Below are 20,475 nucleotides of genomic sequence, written 5' to 3' on the forward strand. Positions count from 1 at the left end.
GTAATTATTTCAAAGACAGCGGCAGTCGCTTAAAGCGAGCCAGGAGCAGTAGTTTGCAAGTAAGTCACTGAAGAGTTCAGCAGCATATAAAAGATGTAGCATCAAAGCAGAAGAACTGCTGGTAGATGAATGAGGTTCATGCCAGCAGGGCTGCCCTGTTTGGAATTCCAGGACACCCTCATCGGGGAGACCCGTGTGCAATTCCTGGTATAAAGTTGCTGCACGAGTTGGCACAGTGCCTGCAGAACCTGGATACAAAATGACCCGGACAGCTTCGAAGCTAAGGTGGGCCAAAAGTACCTTATACCAAGTAGCTGAGCCAAGTCAGCATGCCACACTCTCCTCAATCTACCACACATGTACAAAGCCCTCAGATAACATAACAGTTCTTTCAATGTTTATTGTGCATGGCTATACAAAAGCAGGGCAGTCCTTTAAAATGCAGCTCATCATTTTCACCAGTGTTACATTCACTTCTTACGGCCAGTAACTGCACGGTCATGACAGAATGGCCACTTGGTTGTCACTGTATACGTTCTTCAAAATTACAGCACCAACATTATTCAGTTTGCAAGTCTAATTAGCTTACAACAGCTGGAAACAAACTCACAATGGAGGAGGGCCCGCTAATCTTATCCAACTAGTATAGTTTCCAAGAGGCCACGCTGGACACTCTTCTTCTTCTTAGGCAGTCCCTCGGAACTGAGGATGACTTGCTTCCATGTTAAAAATGAGTTCTCAAGTGACTGATGAGTCCAATGCAGGACCTACAGTCTCTGTCACAGGTGGGGCAGACGGTGGTTGAAGGGGCGGGTGGGTGGGGTGCTTGGGTTGACGTGTGCTCCTTACGCTGGACTTCCACTTGCTCCCGGTGAAGAGACTCAAGGCGTTCAGTGCCTTCCCGGATGCTTCTCCTCCACTTTGTGCAGTCTTGGGCCAGGGATTCCCAGGTGTCAGTGGGGATGTTGCACTTTTTCAAGGAGGCTTTGAGGGTGTCAAGTGTTTCTTCTGCCCACCTGGTGCTCTCTTGCTATGTCGGAGCTCCGAGTAGAGCGCTTGTTTTGGGAGTCTCGTATCGGGCATGCGGACGATGTGACCCGTCCATCGGAGCTGATCGAGTGTGGTCAAAGTTTCGATGCTGAGGATGTTGGCCTGAGCGAGAACACTGACCTTGGTGCGCCTATCCTGCCAATGGCAGACTTCGATGACAAAGTCCAACACCGCCTTCAGTGTGCCAGTGCAGCCTTCGGTCGCCTGAGGAAGAGAGTGTTTGAAGACCAGGACCTCAAACCCGGCACTAAGCTCATGGTCTACAGAGCAGCAGTGATACCCGCCCTGCTGTATGCCTCAGAGACATGGACCATGTACAGCAGGCACCTCAAAGCACTGGAGAGGTACCACCAACGCTGCCTCCGCAAGATCCTGCAAATCCACGCTGGACACAATGGGCCAGAAATTCCAGGCCAGAAGCGTGAGTGCGCTCGGGGTACTCACGCTTCTGGCCGTTGGAAATGCCGGCGTTCAGCAGGAACAGCGCATGCGGGGAACGCCGGCATTTCCAGACCTCGAGCGCGTGCGACTGCACAGGCAGCGCTTGCGCAGTGAACTTCGTGGATTTCATTCATGAAATCCATGAGGGTAAGTCCTCAGAACTTACACTGAAAAAAAGCAAGTGTAAAGTGGTTCATTGGCTGCGGAGGAAGATATATTTTATCGTGGAGCTTTTGAAATGCAATATTTTTGTTTGGGAAAGGGAGGGAAGTTATTTTAAGAAATTTTAAGTAAGTTTTAAAGTAAAATTTTTTTTTATTTTTTTTTTTTTTAAAAAGGGTTTTCAGAACGGTAGGTAGAAGGAGCAATTGTGGCTGTGTGAATGGAATGTGAGAATGAGTTATGTATGTATGTCCACATATATTCCTTTACGTATATGTATGTATGTTTTATATTCCTTTACTATGAATGTATGTTTTTAATTATGATTTTCCAATAAGTTACTTTCTCTGAAAGTCATAATTAAATAATACATTCATACACATAAGTAAAGGAATATATACATAACACGCAAAGGAATATATACAGACATACATACTTTCAGAAGCTCCACGATAAGAAATATCTTCCTCCGCAGCCTCTGTAGCAACTGTACCCATGCTTTTTTCATGTGTAAGTTGTAATGACTGGACCTCACTGAAAGCATTAATGAAAGCGGCGAATTATACTGCGCACGCGTTGCATGTGCAGTCGCACGCGTTCTGCCTCTGAACCCCTTCGTTCAGAGGACAGGAAATGCCGGTTTTCCCCACATGCACTGTGCATGCTGAAAACCGGCATTTCATCCGGCCAGATGCGTAAGTACCCCGACCGTACTAGCGCATTTGGAAGGGAATTATTGGGCCAACATTTTACATGTCAATAAAATAAAAAATTTAACACTTGCACCACTTGCCCCCTCGCACCTGCGACTGAGGGTCCAAGGAGGTGCATTGCGCAAGAGGTCATCATCGGACGTATCCTCACACTGTTCCCTTTGGGGAACTGTATGAAGTGGTGGAAGGATTTATGGCCGTGATTAACGCTCATTCCGTGACCGTAACCATCTTTGAACCAGCCATTAGGGTGGTTAGTCCTATGGCGGGAGGGTTTTACGGGCTCCCACAACCCATCTGACGGGGGGGGGGGGGGGGGGGGGTGGCCACCAACACCCACGGACGCAAGTATCCCGCTGGATGTCCACCCAGAATTTAAAGTTGGAGCTCCGAGTCCACTTGCCGGGACTGTCTGGAGTGGGGTTCAAAACCCTACTCCTTCTGGCCCAGCGGCGGGGATGCTTACTGCTACGCAAAAGGCCCACTCCGCACAAAAGGTGACACCCATACGTTTCCTGCGCCTTTTCCCTCCCCGTGACTGGAGCCCTATGCTGCCATTTCACGTTGCTAATCGGATTGGGCCTTTGTCATAGCGGTAGGATCCCTGCCGCTGGGCCAGATCAGGGTAGGGTTTCGAACCCCGCTCCAGACAGTCCCGGCAAGTGGAGTCAGAGCTCCGGCTCTAAATTCTGGGTTGACATCCAGTGGGATATTTGCGTCCGTGGGTGTGGGTGGCCCCCCTCCTTGTATAGCTTGTGGGAGCCCGTAAAACCCTCCCGCCATAGGACTAACCGCCCTAATGGCTGGTTCAAAGATGGTTACGGTCACGGAATGAGCGTTAATCACGGCCATAAATCCTTCCACCACTTCATACAGTTCCCCAAAGGGAACAGTGTGAAGACACGTATGACGACGACATTGCTAAATAAATAAATGGAATTAAAAAAATTCTTTTAGGGCTTTTAAAAGTCTTTAAATTGCTTTAATTCTCTTTAAAACTACTTCAGATTACTCAAAATAATGTAAACATTTAAATTTTTTTATAAAAGTTACCAAAATCTTGAAAAAACTTCCAAAAACCTATTTAAACTGCTGCTTTGCATGTAAAAAAGCAAAGCAGCTTGACAGAAACATTGGGGGCGTGTCCAGTGAAACTGAGTCCTCAAGGGGCGTGTCTCACTTACACTGCACGCTCCTGGGTCCGCGCTGGCTGCACTCCTGGGCGGCGTGACGTCATACGCTGCCCGGCATTCTTGTTTCAGTTTCTGGAAGTGCAGGCGTCCCTGGAGCTGATCGGCAGGAGCGCGGGGTAAGTGCAAATACGGGGCTTGCACGCGCTGCAAGCCCCGTTCTGGAATTTCTGGCCCAATGAATCATCAGCCAACGTGCATTTTTATAACACCTTCAAAGTAAAAACTGTTCCAAGAATCTTCAAAGATAGACATTTATGAGTAGGACACCAAACGAGGAAAGGAAAGACTGGAACGGTGGCCAAAAATGTGGTCTCGAGACAGGTTTGAGAGTTGTTGCTGTTGTTGATGGTGATGGCCTAAACTGCCACGAGCAGTGTCACTACTGTGGTCAAGGTTGTCTGCAGGTCTGTTTTCAGTAGATAGTACAGTTCTGCAACTGCCTCTCTGCTGACCCTGAGCCAACAAAGACAGCTCTCCTCTGATATTGCTAGGTAGCTGTGCCAGTACCTGTCAAGACAGATACTTGGGCAATGGCAGGCACAGGCAGTATGTCTCTGATGCAAATCTTTTTGGCATCCCTTCTTTGGTCGTCTTTGTCTTTTTTTCTCAAATCATGTAAGAGAGGAGCAGCAAATCCAATCAATTGTAGCTCAACCATTTGGCACAATCCAGCTTTAAGAAATGCTTTGCATTCAGCCTAGAATGTAACTGAACTTTTAACACTTTGAATATACAGGAAACTTTGGTTTATCCGGAGGTTGTATGTCCGGAAACCTCGATCTAACGGCAGAAATCAGCAGCCGTTTTGGTTAGGTTTTTTTTCTTCTCCTAGCATTTTTTTTTATATATAAAAACAGTCAGGCTCTGGAAAGCGTCTCTGTAGCTTAGCAACAGCTTCAGAGACGCTTCCAAGGTACGGGCCGAGTGTTTACAAGCTGTTGCTAAGCAACAGTGTTTGTTGTCAGATACGGAGATGAAAACCTCCGTATCCTTCAACATTAGCGCTGGTCTATCCGGAAGTTTTGATAGGTCGGCAGCAGCTCGGTCCCGTCGGTGCCGGATATCGCGAAGTTTCCTGTACTGAGTGCACAGCTGATGCGCAGCATAAACTGCAAAATCTTGCATGTTGGCCCACTTGATCTTGATTGACAGTTTTTGAAGGTCAAGGGACTCTGGCATATTCTGTGCTATAGCAAGAAACACTGCAGACAACCAAGTCTGCAATTTCGGATGGCGTGTCATCATAGTGGAGGATCCAACCACTTTAATTGCACTCAAAATTCTGGACAACACGCGCCTGCTTCACTCTGGCAGAATTGTTTTCACTAGCCTGAATTTTTACTCTCAAGGACAATATTGTCCAGCTCTGATAAATAACCTCACTTTCCAGCCTTCGCAGGTTGACACTGATTGGCAAGGCTCATATTAAAAATTCCCACTTGGATGAGAATGGGGCGGGGGGCTGGCAATGGACGGATGACAAGACATTTATTACATAGGAGAAAACTGGAGTGGGTGGTGGAGTGCTGGAAATGAGAGAAGAAAAGGAAAGCAAACTAACTACAGGAAGCAAACAGCATACTGAATAAGACATTCTTTCTGGGTTAACTTGCACCAATGTAAGCAGTGATGTCTTAGGAGTCCACCAGAATTCACATTTACCCTCCAAACAAGTTCCTCATTTGTTCAGTAATCTAAACAGTATTGGAAACATATAAACACGACTAAAAATAAGGAGTGACAATCCCAGATTTCAAAATTCAAATAGTTGGTAGAGGGTGATGGCAGTGGCCAACTCTCTGCTTGTGGCTTCACCATAAATTTAATAAGGTTATCTTGTACTATTCAAAAAATACTGCTACTTGCCAGACAGCTCCTCAGTTTATGACACCCTGTGACTAGGATTAGGTGACGTGTGCGGGCTCCACCAAAAACCTTTATTCATACACTGAACATAAACTAATGAGGAACGCAGCAGCACGTTCACAGTGGAGAGTTTCCCTGTTATTAGTGTACACCCTACTGTGATTTCATGAACAAAAATTTACAATGAATCTTCTTGACCGCCGAACCCTTTGTGCATATGCGAACATTTACCTGGTTAACAAGTTCAGGTATTCCCAAGGCCCGGTCAATTTCCTCCAGACCAAGTTCATCAATATTCTTTAGTGCTGAACGCAGCTGATCCAGAATTGTGCCTTCATCATTAGGAGTTTCCGTTGGAATAGTTGGACAAAGCAGATCATCTTGAGAACTGCTGTAGGATTGCCTACTAGTATAAAAAGCGAAATATAAAGAAACCTAAACAGGTTTTTAAATTGTAAGTGAAAAAACACAGAAAAAATTGTGGCACAGGTATGAACAGAACGATGTCTTTCAAAGAGGTTTTGAAATGAGAAGTTTTGTGAAAGAGCTTTAATTCCTAGTATACGATACACACACAAAATAGATCAACCACATCGGGATTTTTGTACATCACTGAAAAAGAGGTGATTACTATTCCTCAAGAATTACCAAAATGTACATTATTGGAACAAATTAAATGAAAATGCCCAATTACTTTCCATTAATACAAAAGCAAAAAACTGCAGATACTGGAAATCTGAAATAAAAACAGAAGAGTATTTCCAGCATTCTCTGTTTTTATTACTTTTCATTAATCATGCCGTCAGCAGCTTTTATCTACTGGTTTGGAATATTTTTTCAACTGTATTTTACTCACCTATCTTGTCATCTTACTTCATGTGTGCCTCACCTTAAACCTTCATTTCCAAGTTCCATTTTTATGTTGGTTATTATAACCTATTAATTTAGGGTAGCCCACCCACTATTATTCATTTAATAAGCAGACACCAACATGAAATCAGGAGAAAGGTAATAATTATACAAAAATCAAAAAGTTCAATCAGTTGGGCCAGCATGTGTATGAGCTGAAACCAACAAGGGAGTTCCCTATATCTGCAATTTACTCCCAACAATCTACTAATCCATATGAAAGATATTCCCTTTGTGGAAATTATTGCCATCACACTACAGTGAATTGAATTGGAAACGAGTAGACCATTAGAAATGAACTGTGGGAATATGATGTCACAGACAGAATTCTGCAATGGATGTTTATCAGAGGACCAAACTTACAGAAAATGTAATGGATACGGTAGCGTCGTGGTTATGTTAATGGACTAGTAATCCAGACGCCTGGACTAATAATCCAGAGAACATAAGTTCAAATCCCACCATGGTATTCTGAGAAACAAAAATCTGGAATAAAAAGCTGGTACCAGTAAATGTAAGTGACCATAAAGCTGTCGAATTGCTATAAAAACCCAACTGGTTCTCTAATTTCCTTTAGGGAAGGTAGTCTGCCGTCCTTACTCAGTCTGGCTTTGATGTGACCCCAGAGTTTACATCAATGTGGTTGACCCTTAACTGCCCTCTGAAGTGACCTAGCAAGCCACACAGCTGTAACCACTGCAAAGAAACTCACCCACGACTTTATCTCTAACATTGTCCTAGCCGGCTCTCTAGCTTCCACAAACTAAAACTCTGCTGCCCTTATCCTATCGCCACACCAGGTTCAGTCACGCATCATCCCCGCCTTCACTAACCTACATCGCCTCAAATTCTTATCCTTGTATTTAAATCCATCCATGGACTTGCCTCACTCAACTCTATAACTTCCTCTACCCCCAAGAAAACGGCTTCTTGTGCACCCCTTCCATTTGCTGAACTACTGGTGGCCATGTCTTCAGCTGTCTAGGTTCCATGTTCTGGAATTTCCTCTCTAAACCCCTCTGCATCTCCATCTCCTCCTTTAATCCCTCCTTAAAATCCATCACTTTTTCCAGCTCTTCGTCACCTCACTTAATCTTTCCTTGCTGACTTTCTCCCATTTTTCCCTATAACTTTGAAAAGCACCATGTGAATATAAATAAAAGTTGCTATTGTCGATAATGTACTCCTCGTCATGCAACCAATACCTTGCTCATTCCAAAAGGGACTCTCTTTGGACCATTTCTCTAGCTAAATTCTCACCCTCTCCAGTGCTATGATGATCTCTCTAAATTAATACTGCTAACCCTCCTCACTTTCTTCATCCCCTACCCATCCCGCTGCACCATAATGTTCTATTTTAATCAATGACTTCAGTTCCCCAATTTATTTCTTCTATTCTGTGCATCAATATACCGAGCTTTTAGTTTGGATACCTTTGGTTTTGCAATTTTTCCTTTTCTTTTGTCTTTCTTCTTGTTACTGTCACATCCAGTTTAACTTCTCAACATTTTGGTCTCTATTACCTATACAACTTATTTTCTGTTTCACGCAACCAACTCTACTCTCTTACTTTTCCTCTCCCCCGCTTAAGTTTTGTGCTCACAGTTTAGGATCTCATTTGAACTCTGATGAAACATTGAACTATTTGCTACCCAATAAACTTTTCTCTATATATATGAAAATGTGTGATAAAGTTGGATAAATTACTACATTTTTTACTTCATTGCAATTCAAATTACTCAAAAAAGGTTAAAATTCCTATTGTCTTAATAACTGTGCAACTTACCGATTTTGATTGACAAAAGGTCCCTGATCTATAGGCATTATACTGTCAGGCCAAGGTGCTGTTTGGTTTGGTGGTGCTTGCTGCTGGCTGTATGGAGAACCTCCCATACCCATCTCAATTTCAGATGATCCTAATTGATACAAAAAGTAGTAGCAAATATTATTTCCTTTCAAAATGGCATTTTATACTGATGTAGCCTTTCAAAGAATAAATACACATGGTTACAAATGTTTTTGAGGAGCTAATCAAAGAAATTCCAATAGCACAAGAAATAAAAATGCTGCGACGTACCCATCATGTGTGTCTGGAGCATCTGTCTCTGACCAGGCTGACTGTTCGGTCTCATCGGAATACCAGGTGTAGGACTGCAGATCATACTGCCTTGCAATGTTGCCCTGCTCATTGTGTTGGATCCCGTGCTACCTATGGTGTTGGCAGCAGAGCTCGATTGACCCCAATCTACAGAAGCCATGCTGGATCGAGGGGCACCACTTCCCAAACTACTGACCATTCCTAGAAAGGAACAATGAAGGTTGGAGAATGGTCCAGTATTTGGAATTCATTTTTCTTCCTCAAGCAGTACACATGGCTGTACATAAACCTAAGAAATATTATGCTTCTTCTAAAACATCCTTTTAAACCCATTTATTTTCAAATCTGCAGTTGCTGCCATACTGCAGAGATCTTCAAGACAAATGCAGTTCCTTGCTGTATGTATAACCGTAAAACATTAATCTTGGTAAATTCTTCAAGTAGTTCCGAGTTTAGTCACTGTAATATTATGTTTGAAGATCACTGAACGTGTAAGCCATCTCTTCTGTACATTACCAATACTGTAAAAACTTGTAGATAGGAAGTGTCGCTTTATGTACGAGTGACAGGTGGATAACCCCTAACTTCCTTCCTGAGGAAGTGAATCACTTTTGCTACTGAATACGTCAATGCTTTACTTTCCAAATGAGCTGAAGACAAGCAACCAAAATCTAACAGTAACAGTTCATTTAAATTTAAAACATAGTTTAGCATAACTGAAAAAATGCGTTTTAAAGTTGCTGGCAAACAAGGCCACGAACAAATATTACAGTAATAAAGGGTTAAGCATACAACTTTTGGCCAAGTTTTTAAATATTACACAGCACAGGGAAATTACACAAAAAAACTTTCCGATGTTTGTCTCAAACTGCGATTCATTACGGGTATATCCTCATCTGGGGAAATCCTTCTCCTTCCATTGTGATCAATGAATCACGTAAATTATTATTCTCCCTTCTACTTAAAACAGACCACTTCCAGTGAATTGATCAAAGATAAACTTTTATGAATGATCTACTTTAAAGCTGGTCATTTAAAAAAAACAGAAATTATAATTTGCCTTTACGTCAGCTTCAAGTGGTATAATGGTGATATAGTTAATGTTTACCTCCACTGACAACCTATAGTCCAGATAAACTTATGACACTTGATCAAGAGATTCCAGGCTTAATAAGAGGTAATAATGTAAGACAGTTCAGTATTATGACGACATGCTACACTACACCCTACTAATTACAAATTTTCCCCCCTAAAATTTATCAGGTAAAATTAATAAAAACAAACCAGAATTATAGGACATACAGCCAGAGCATGTTCTGATGCTAGTTCAGTTTTAAGGGCTTTTGGAGTAATACTGGAGCCTTTCTTCATAGTTTGGGGTGGGTAGTGTAACTGTCACAGAAGCTGTTTTTGGCTAGTGGGAGTTAAACAGTGGCTGGGGGAGGGGCTCATAGCACACATTAATCATAATTTTCCTTTTAAACTAATTTCAGTTAGCTGCTAGCTCTTAAAGCTCTCACATATTGGCCCAGTAATTCCGGGCACAACGCTTGAGTACGGACGGGGTACTCACGCGTGTGCCCGGAGGAATTGCCGGTTTTCAGCATGCACAGCGCATGCGCTGAAAACCGGCATTTCCTGTCCTCTGACCCAAGGGGTTAAGAGGCAGAACGCGCGCGACTGCACAGGCAGCGCGTGCGCAGTGAAATTCCTTTTTTCCCCCCAGATTTGCGCGCGTGTAAAGGCCTCCGGTCTTTACGCGTGGAAAAACCAGATGTAAGTATTTAGTTTTTCAGGTAAGTGGGCTTTTAGTACAATGTAGAAACTTTTTTTCCACAGGTTTGTTATTTTTAAAGAATTTACAGTAAGGTAAGTTTAGTTTTAGACCCTATTTTAAAATTTTTTATTTTTTTCAAAAAATTGATTAATTGTTTAAAACATTTTTAAAAACTTATTTATAGTTAATATAATCAATGGGATGTTTTTTAAAATTTTATTTAAAGTTAAAGTAGTGTTTTGGCAGCCCATACTTTTCATGAGTTTGACAGCTCTTACTCTCAAACTCATGAATGAGTTTCCCCTCCCCTGATTGGTTGTACAGTGCTCACCTGATCCCAGCCGGCACATCGCACTAACTACGCCGCTGGATCAGGTAAGCTCATCGCGCCAACATCTGAACCGGGCCAGTGACAGGAAATGCAAGCAGGCCCGGGCTTCAGATGTCGGCGCGCAGGGTGAGTGCAGATCGGGGGCTTGCACGTGCGGCAAGCTCCCGATCCTAATTTCAGGGCCAATGAAAAAGCCAGCCAATGCAACTTGCTGAACTTGCTTCTTTGTAGAGTCAGAAGAATACCACCGGTCAGAAATAACACCAAATATCGTGATAATCCTACATTGCTTCTATGTTCTCCACTCTCAGGCACACACGTATTGATTCCTAGCAGTTTTCAGAAAACTATGTTTTGCTTCAATATTTAATTGTATCCCGCCTTTACAGCTGAAAGGAACCCTTAGAATTCTTTAAAAAAAAACTGCGGATCCTCAGAATTCTTTGTTGAGAGGAAAAGGGAGCATTAGTTACTCTTTCTGGTTTGGGTCAATGGGCAATGTGTAACAAGTTTCTTTTGGTCTTTTTTGTAATAAAATTAACTGTCTGAAGCTCAGTGATGGCTCAGTGACTTTACCTAGAAAGTACCTAAGCCATATATATGTCAAAAGGTCTACAAGTTCAATCTTCAGGCTGTACTGAGCTAGCTAATAGATTAGGGACAATACGATAGGTCTCTGTTCCCCTAGACTAAGGAGTGGAAATAAGAGTCAGCCAGGGATCCCACTCATTGCTTTTATCCAACAACGCCTGCTAGAAGCGAGTAAGTGTGAATGCTGGGTGAAGACAGGATCTGGCTCAGCTGCAATCCTCTGCATGGTTTATTAGGCCAAATACAAGGCAGTCAAGGGCCAAACAGCTATTTGGGGAAAGCAGTTGGTGCATCTGTACCCTGCACAATGCCACTGGCAAGTATAAAAATACACACACATACCACTCCAGATTGTCTAGCATCAGGACATGCAATGGTTGTAACATTTGCCTGGGAAGTGACATTCAAAGGAAACCTCAAGACTCCATGGGCATGACCACTTCAATTTGGTCTGCTTAACTAATGTCCATTAAAACACTGTCCTTGGGTGTAAAGACACAACCGGCACAAAATTCTGACTACAATAATACTTGTGTACTCAATGCATCCAGATACAAATTGGTAGCAGGAGAACCAAGCAGTGGAACAACATTTATAACATGAACTATGTAAACACTGCAATGGATAAATTTCCTTTAAATGCCAGACAAGAACAACAACTTGCATTTATATAGCGCCACAAACATAGTAAAACATCCCAAAGCGCTTCACAGGAGCAATTATCAAACAACATTTGACACCGAGCTACAAAGAGATATGAAGAAAGCTTGGTCAAATCAGGTGATGTCACGGAGTTGGAAGCAAGTGGTGTTGGTGATGGATCGGATAGGTGGTTGGAAGCTCATCTCAGGGTCAAATAGGACGCCAAGGTTGCAAATGGTCTGGTTCAGCCTCAGACAGTGGCCAGGGATAGGGATGGAGTTGGCGACTTGTAAATGGAGTTTGTGTGGGAGACCGAAGACAATGGCTTCGGTCTTCCCAATATTTAGTTGGAGCAAATTTCTGTTCATCCAGTACTGGATCGCAGATAAGCAGCATGACAAATCAGAGACAGTGGAGGGGTTGAGAGAGATGGTGGCGAGGTAAAGTTGGGTGTCGTCAGCGTATATGTGGAACCTGACACTGGGTTTTCGGATGATGTTAGACAGGAAAGATAAGAATGGAACCAACTAAGGGCAGTCACACCCAGCTGGATGACAGAGGAGAGGCTTTGCAGTCAACCATTTCAAAAGCTGCGGACAGGTCAAGAAGGATGAGGAGGGGGTGTCCTACCGTCAGTCACATAGGATGTCATTTGTGACTGATTAGGGCCATTTCAGTACTGTGGCAGGCGTGGAAACCTGATTGGAGGAATTTAAACATCGAGCTACGGGAAAGATGGGCATGGATTTGGGAGGCGACAACACGTTCAAGGGCTGGAGAGAAAAAGGAAGTTGGAGATGGGGCGGTAGTTTGCAAGGACAGAGGGGTCAAGGGTGCATTTTTTGAGAAGCAGAGTGATGACAGCAGATTTGAAGGGGAGGGGGACAATATCTGAGGAGAGGGAACCATGAACATCAGCTAACATGGGGGCCAGGGAAGGAAGTTGGGTGGTCTGCAGTTTGGTGGGAATAGGGTTGAAGGAGCAGGAGGTGGCTCTCATGGACAAGATGAGCTCGGAGAAGGCACGAAGGGAGATAGGAGAGAAAGATGCGAGTTCAAGGCTATGGTGGGGGAACCTTAGGGAAGTTTGGCCCAGTGGGCTAGGGAAAAAGAGGGAAGTGGCAGAGGCAGCTGAACGGATGGTCTCAATCTTAGTGACAAAGAAGTCCACGAGCGCCTCGCACTTCTTGTTGGAGGTGAGTGTGGAGGAGACAGGGGAGGGGAGTTTAAAAAGATGGTATATAGTGGAGGAAAAGATGATCCTGGAATAGTGAGCAGTTTTGGTAGAGGAGAGCAGGACCTGATGGTGCTTTATGTGGTCCAGCCAGATCCGGTGAAGAATGGCTAAACCAGTTGTCCGCCATAAACCTTCGGTCTGCGTTCCTTAGACTAAAGGAAGCGGAGATAAGAGGGGTGGGGGGGGAATGACCAAGGTGAGAGAGAGTAATGGTTTTAATGGGGATAAGAGCATCAAAGGTGGAGGTGAGGGTGTGATGGATTAGATTGGTAGCTGCAGAAATGTTGTGGTGAATGGAGGGCCAAAGGCTAGATAGTTGGGAATTTGAAAGTGCCATTTTAAGTGATTTGGAGAAGAGTTTTTTCCAGGGGCATGATGACAGGAGAGGGGGGCCTAGGAGGGGTAAAGAGAAAAGAAAGTAAAAGGAACCAGACATGGCTGAGACACCCGCTGTGGTCAAATATCATGCTGACATTCACGGTTTAGATTCAGACACAAGGATTGACAACTTGGGCAAAGAACCAAGGGACGATCGAGCATGTGGAACCAGATTTCAGAAAAAGTTAGCTGCTTCAGTAGAGAAATAGAAAAACAAAACATGCCCTGTGCAAATTTCAAGAAACTTCAATAAAATAAGGATCCCAGATGATCGTATCCTAATAAACTGTGTTTCTCATTATATAAATGCTTCCTAACTGTTTGTAGAAGGATCAAATGGGGAAAAAACATTTAAGCTAAAGCAAATCTAACACTAAGTGAACATACCTGTATTGGCTGCTAAACTTCCTTGACTTCCCATCATCCCTTGATTGCCCATCACTTGCTGTGACATTACTGCATATGGACTACTGTTTCGCATTGGTGGGAATGGTCCTGCACTTGTCTGACCTTGCATGTGTGTGTCCAATGCCACATTTCGACCCTGTTGTTGTCTGGTTGGTTGTACAGCTCGAGGATTATTGAAAGCTACAGTTTGAGAGTTAAAAGAAAGGAAAATAAATGTGCATTGGTCAAGAGCTACGTTACCTGTATTAAACATTTACCTGGGAAACGTCTTTCAAGTAAAAAATAAAGGCACCATCAAAACTATTGTGCTTATGCTATGATGGGCACAAATGCAGAAGAGCATTACTGAATAACTCCTTGTTTAATAATGGTCCATAATTTGCTGTCAAAAATAATGGAGTGCGCTTACTTAAGCGCAAATGCTACAGCAACCTCAGAGGAGGGCAGATGCATGGTTAAACATGGAAATCCACATGCTGTCCGAGATGCGTCACTGCGCCATTAGCTTCGCTAAAACTGCCTCTCTCTGCCTGGCTCACCATTGGCATGCATTGAGCGGCGTGAAGTTGCTGTAGTTGCATGCTAATACGAGCTAAACAAAGTTAAGACATGTCTATTTTGTAACATTTTAAAATAATTATTAAAACTGTTCCTTTGTCTCTTTTTCTCTCTCTATGCTTTGACACCCTTTTGGAATTATGTATCCTAGGTTGACGTGTACTCGCACATAATGGGTGAGAAGTAGGTGATGTACAGCCCTACAAAGGGCAGCAGTCTGCATCTAGGCTGCAGAAAGACAAAATAGCCGAAGAAAGCAGCAGTGCCAGGAAGCTTTGATGGCCGAAGTCTGTCAGTAGAACTGAATGTAAAAGGTCACACAACACCAGGTTATAGTCCAACAGCTTTATTTGAAATCACAAGCTTTCGGAGCGCTGCTCCTTCTTCAGGTGAAGTGGAGAAATGCATAAAGACACAGCTTATATAGTCAGAGAATCATGTCAGATGTTTACAGGTAACCTTTCCAACTGCCATTAATCACACCTCGGCAGAGAGATAATCACAGCAGTCAAAGGTGTGAATGGTGTCCAAACAGGTCAGTCAGGGAAACATTACATCAAAGAACAATGAGGTGGGGTCACAAGGGGTCAAATATTGCAGATGCTGGGGTCTGTATGAAAAACAAAAAAAGACAAAAAACATTTTTTTTTTTTTTTTGGCTGGAAATCACAGCAGGTCCGGCCGCATCCGTGTAGAGAGAACAAGCCAATGTCGACTCGAGTCTGGATGACCCTGCATCAGGTGGGGTTACATGTAGCGTGACATGAACCCAAGATCTCTGTTGAGGCCGTCCTCATGGGTGCGGAACTTGGCTATCAGTTTCTGCTCGACGATTTTGCGTTGTCGTGTGTCTCGAAGGCCGCCTTGGAGAATGCTTACCCGAAGATCGGAGGCTGAATGTCCTTAACTGCTGAAGCGCTCCGAAAGCTTGTGATTTCAAATAAAGCTGTTGGACTATAACCTGGTGTTGTGTGACCTTTTACATTTGTCCACCCCAGTCCAACTCCGGCATCTCCACACAGTAGAACTGAAGACATTGGAGAGAGCTGCAGTAGCAGAATGACTCTTCCTTTTTATCACTTTACCGCAGAGCAAAGTGAATAATGATGCGATAGTTAAAGGTATAACCCAATTTTTCACAAATACAATTGTACTATGGTTCAAAATGACTCATGCCCACAAAAGCTGCTGATGTTTATGGCAAAACAAATTACGGCCCAAAAAAGGCATGTGTCTAGAAATAGGATTTGAAATATTGTCCAATTTGGTAGAAAATTTAATCCAATGTTCAGTTTGCTTCACATATGGAAATGAAAATATTGGGACATAATTTGCAGTAGCAGGGCAACTAATGGCGTGTGCCATTAGGTAGACTTGCCCTTGCATGTTTAGGCATCTAAAATTTGTGTGTGGCAAGTTGCTGAAAGTGCGAGTTGATGATGTTGCAACGAACGAAACTGGGTATCTGGGACCTGAGTGAACAGGACAAGCAAGTGTGTATCTCCTTAACCAATCAGACTGAAGGACTGAGAAGGAAGTGTAAATTAGAGTGGGTGAATTCCATGTCAAGTCAAGTACAGGAAGAGAAAGAAAGAGAGGGAAAGAAAGATTGTATTAATAGAGAGGTGCCACATCCTGCCAAATGCTGCCTCAATGTCAAGGGCAGTCACCTCTCGTCATGTTTGGGCCAAGGCTGTAATCAGGTTGGGAGAAGAGTGGTCCTGGCAGAACCCAAACTGAGCATCGATGTGCAAGTTATTGCTGAATAAGTGCTCCTTGATAGCACCGTTAAAGACTCCTTCCAGCACTTTGCTGATGATTTAAAAGTAAACCGATGGGGCGGTAATTGGCCGGGTTGGATTTGTCCTGCTTTTTGTAGACAGTACATACCTGGGCAATTTTCCACATTGTCAGGAAGATTCCAGTCCTTTGGATGTACTGGAACAGCTTAGCTAGGGGCGTAGCTAGTCCTGGAGCACAGATCTTCAACAGTACAGCCAGGATGCTGTGTCCAGTGCACTCAGCTGTTTTTTGATGTCACATGGAGTAAATTAAATTGGCTTAAGACTGGCATCTATGATGGTGGGGACCTCAGAAGGAGGCCAAGATGGATCATCCACTCGATATTTCTGGTTGAAGATAGTTGCAAATGCTTCAGCCTTGTCTTTTACACTCACATGCTGGGCTCCACCATCATTGGAGGATGAGGAAGATCATGGAGCCTCCTCCTCCCATTAACTGTTAAATTGTCCATCACCATTCATGACTGGATGTGGCAGGGTTGCAGAGCTTTGATCTGATCAGCTGATTGTGGGGTCGCTTAGCTCTGTCTAAGCATGCTGCTTTTGTGGTTTAGCATGCATGTAGTCCTGTGTTGCAGCTTCACAAGGTTGGCACCTCATTTTCAGGTATGTCTGGTGCTGCTCCCGGCATGCTCTTCTACACTCATTGTTGAACCAGGATTAAACTTATGGGCCTAGAAATTCAGTATAGCCACGTTTGGGGCGCTACAGCCGGGCGGCCGCCAAAGTTTGCGCCCGGCGCAACTTAGCGCCACCTTCGCCGATATTCAGTGGCATCGCCCCAAGAGGTTGCTGCTGCGCTAAAACAGGCGATGCACGACTATCATTAGGCGCTAAGCCAGTGGCGATACCCCCGAGGGCGGGCGCAGCGCAGGTGCGGCGAGTTACTAATTGAAGGCAGACACTCTGGCGCCGGTGAGCTCTTAAAGGGGGGGGGGGGGGGTGGATTTGTTTGGCTGCCACGCCCTGCACACTGCAGCCCTGAAGCAAGGCCTGACCACTGCTGCTTGATCTGTACAACGCCCAGGACAATGGAGAAGGCCAGGGAGAGAGCGCAGCGCTTCAGCGAGGGTGACCTGAGGGTGCCGGTTGGCGCAGTGGAGCGCAGGCGCCATGTTCTGTTCCCTGAAGGTGGCAGGAGGCCGCTGCCCAGCGCCTATCGGAAAGCCTGGAGGGAGGTGTCAAACAGGGTGACCTCCAACAGCGTGGTTGCCAGGACTCCTGTACAATGCCAAAAAAAGTTCAACGACCTCACTCGGGTTGTCAGGGTGAGTACCCTTTCCAGTGTCCTCCTCATGCCTACATGTGCACCTCAGTTTATGGGCAAAGGGACCTGAAAGCCCTAATGCCCAGCCCTCATCCAGCAGCTATGGGACTGTCATGAAAATCACTTGCACATTCAGGACTTTACACACTGTCAGGGCTAGTCCACCATGGGAGGCAGTGCAGACAAGATCAGGGCTTCACACTGTCAGGGCTAGTCCACCATGGGAGGCAGTGCAGACAAGATCAGGGCTTCACACTGTACTTAGAGGCCGTCCTTTCTCTTGCAGGGCAAGGTGGCGCACAGCCGAAGGCAGCAGCGTGAGACCGGGGGAGGCCATCCTGACCTCAAACAGCTCTCCGACCTGGAGCAGCATGTGGAGCGCATTATGTCAGGCCGGCTGATTGGCCCCGTCGCCAGTGGAGATGCCGACACTGCTGTGGGCCCCAATGGTAAGGGCATCACCTTTTTGACCTCTCTCTTTCCACTTGCGCCTCAGATCAGCATCCTTTGCCACTGTCGGACCAATGCAGTGCATAGCAGCACTCATGCCTCCCTCGCTGCCGCCCTGTCCTCACTCTAAAGCAACTCTTGTGCCTCCCTGCTTTCAGATGCTGAATCGCCAGGTGAGGAGGCGGGCCCTCAAGCTGGCACTGAGTGTGAATCGGAGGGCGAGGAGGAGGAAGAGGAAGCCGGACCATCAGTGCCACCCTCAGCCGAGGCAGCCCATGGCGATGATGGGGACACGTCTTCCCTGGAGGGTAGCAGGGGGGGGGGGGGGAAGGGTCGGAGGAGAGTGAAGCTCCGGGGCCCAGCGGGCTGCAGCAACGCGGGAGGGGTGGGGAAGCTCGGCGGCCTTCTCCCCGGAGGGTGAGTGCGGCCTCCAGTCCTGCTACGGTGAGCGCAGAGGAGGTGCGGCTCCTAGCGGAAATGGCCGCCCAGGCTGAGCGCAGGCACACTGAGCTCATGGCTGCAGTGGCAAGGATGCCTGACTCCATAGAGTCACTGTCAAGGAGTGTGCAGGAATTCGGGGCAGCACAGGCCAGGAGTCTGCAACAATTCAGTGCAGCACAGGCCAGGAGTCTGCAGGACTTCGCGGCAGCACAGGCGGCTTCTAGCCAAGTGCTCAGTCGTGCCGTGCATTCACTGGCTGGTGTCATGCGGACACAGACCAGGGCCACACGGGCACTAACTGCTGCCACCCTTGCTGGATCGGCCAGGCATCGCCAGGGCACGCGCCGCAGCAGCCCAGCAGTCTGTGCTTCAGCAGATTGCTGCGCATGCTGCAGTGCTGGCCCGTGCGAGTGCCAATGTATCAGGCGACCAGGGAGTACCTGTGATCTGTCAGGTTGGCAGCATTCCTGCAGCCGAAACTGTCACTCCTCCATTGCAGCTGCCACCAGCTGTTGGACAGACTGTTGCCGCCCAAGCAGAGTTGGAGCAGTCAGCAGCCGGCCCCTCCAGTCCCAGAGCTGGTCCAGGCCGACCCCCAAGAGCATCTGTCGTCTCGCCATCTGACCCTCAGCAGCCTTCCCCCAGCCTTGCTGCAGCCACTGGGGTCCCATTGAGGAGCTGCTGCAGGGCGGGCAGGGGCCAGTCACGAATGCGAAACGCATCACCCTCGCGGGGGAAAAAGTAGAAGGTGTGGCCAAATGTTTTGTTTTACTTGTAAAGGCCGAGACTGGTCTATTTGTTTTTTTGGAAAGGCCGAGACTGGTCTATTTGTTTTTTTGGAAAGGCCGAGACTGGTCTATTTGTTTTTTTGGGGGGGGGGGGCTTCTCTCCATTAGTTTGTTATGTGAGAAGGGCACAGAGGTATCAAAGTAATAAATTTTCTGAAATCGCACTGTCCATGCTTTCTTTTGAAAGTCCTGGTTGCCCTGCTCGGCTGAGGGCTTGTGGAGCGGCGACATTCATCTTGTGCCAGCCATTCCCTGAGAGGAGGCCTAGAACCGACGTGCAATAAGCCGCCGACGGGCGGCCCTTGCACTTTCTGCCTCCCTCCTGTGCTGGTCCTCCTCCTCCGGTGGTCCTCCAATGTCTGGTGGCAGTGCCCGAGTCCTGCGGATAGCCAGGTTGTGCAGCATGCAGCACACGACAACGAAATGGGAGACTCGCTCAGGAGAGTACTGTAGGGCTCCTCCGGAACGATCCAGACAGCGGAACCGTTGCTTCAGGACGCTGATTGTTTGCTCAATGATGTTCCTGGTTGCTTGATGGCTGTCATTGTATCCCTCTTCAGCAGGGGTGCGGGGCGTACAGAGCGGGGTCATCAGCCAGGTGCAAAGGATAGCCCTTGTCCCCGAGAAGCCATCCTCGTGGGTGAGGCTGGGCCTGGAACATGTCTGCCACAGAAGTCTGGCGCAGGATGAAGGCATCGTGGCTGCCGCCTGGAAAGTGGGCACTGACAGCTAGTATGAGCTGCCTGTGGTCACACACCAACTGCACGTTGAGCGAATGGTAGCCCTTCCGGTTGCGGTAATCCTCGGCATTCTCTAGAGGTGCCCGCAAAGCCACATGCGTGCAGTCAATGGTGCCCTGCACCATGGGGAAGCCCGCTAATGCTGCAAAGCCCATTGCACGCTGTTGCTGCTCGTCAACGGTCATGGAGAAGGAGATGAACTGACGTCTCCTTCTGAAAAGGGCATTGGTCACCTGGCGGATGCAGCAATGTACCGCAAACTGGGAGATGTTGGAAATGTCCCCAGTAGCGGATTGGAAGGAGCCGGTGGCATAGAAGTTGAGAGACACCGTCACCTTCACTGCCACCGACAGAGACGTCCTGCTCCTCAGCTGTGGCTGCAGATCTCCGCGAAGCAGGTGGCAGATCTCAGTGACCACCGCCCTTCTGAAATCGCAGCCCCCGAACACACTGCTCGTCAGACATGTTCAGATATGAGAACTGCTGGCAGTATACCCTGGGTGGGTAAGGCCTCCTTTGCCGACGCCTGGCCATGACTGGCACTCTCTCACGGCATCTCTGAGCCCTTTGAATGCAATGGAAAAGCCCAACGTTTCCACCCATTGCAGCCCCCATTATATGTTTCCAATCAAT

General features: G+C 46.3%; 1 protein-coding gene across 11 annotated transcripts in view; it reads right to left on the reverse strand.

Annotated features, from left to right (window-relative positions):
• Window positions 1-20,475, reverse strand: part of ncoa2 (nuclear receptor coactivator 2) — a 375,715-nt gene that overhangs the window by 40,320 nt on the left and 314,920 nt on the right. For 7 of the 11 annotated variants that reach the window (XM_085993136.1, XM_085993135.1, XM_085993134.1 and 4 more), the window contains 4 exons: window positions 13,776-13,976; window positions 8,412-8,633; window positions 8,121-8,250; window positions 5,657-5,831 (listed from right to left, as the gene is read on the reverse strand). In XM_085993136.1, the coding sequence (XP_085849262.1) occupies window positions 5,657-5,831; window positions 8,121-8,250; window positions 8,412-8,633; window positions 13,776-13,976 (728 nt within the window). The remainder of the gene's footprint in view (window positions 1-5,656; window positions 5,832-8,120; window positions 8,251-8,411; window positions 8,634-13,775; window positions 13,977-20,475) is intronic. The other 4 variants (XM_085993140.1, XM_085993133.1, XM_085993139.1 and 1 more) reach the window with 1 other exon arrangement.

This window comes from Somniosus microcephalus, chromosome 7, assembly GCF_052327205.1.
Source record: "Somniosus microcephalus isolate GS21.2 chromosome 7, FLI_Smic_1.0, whole genome shotgun sequence".
Classification (NCBI taxonomy): Eukaryota; Metazoa; Chordata; class Chondrichthyes; order Squaliformes; family Somniosidae; genus Somniosus; species Somniosus microcephalus.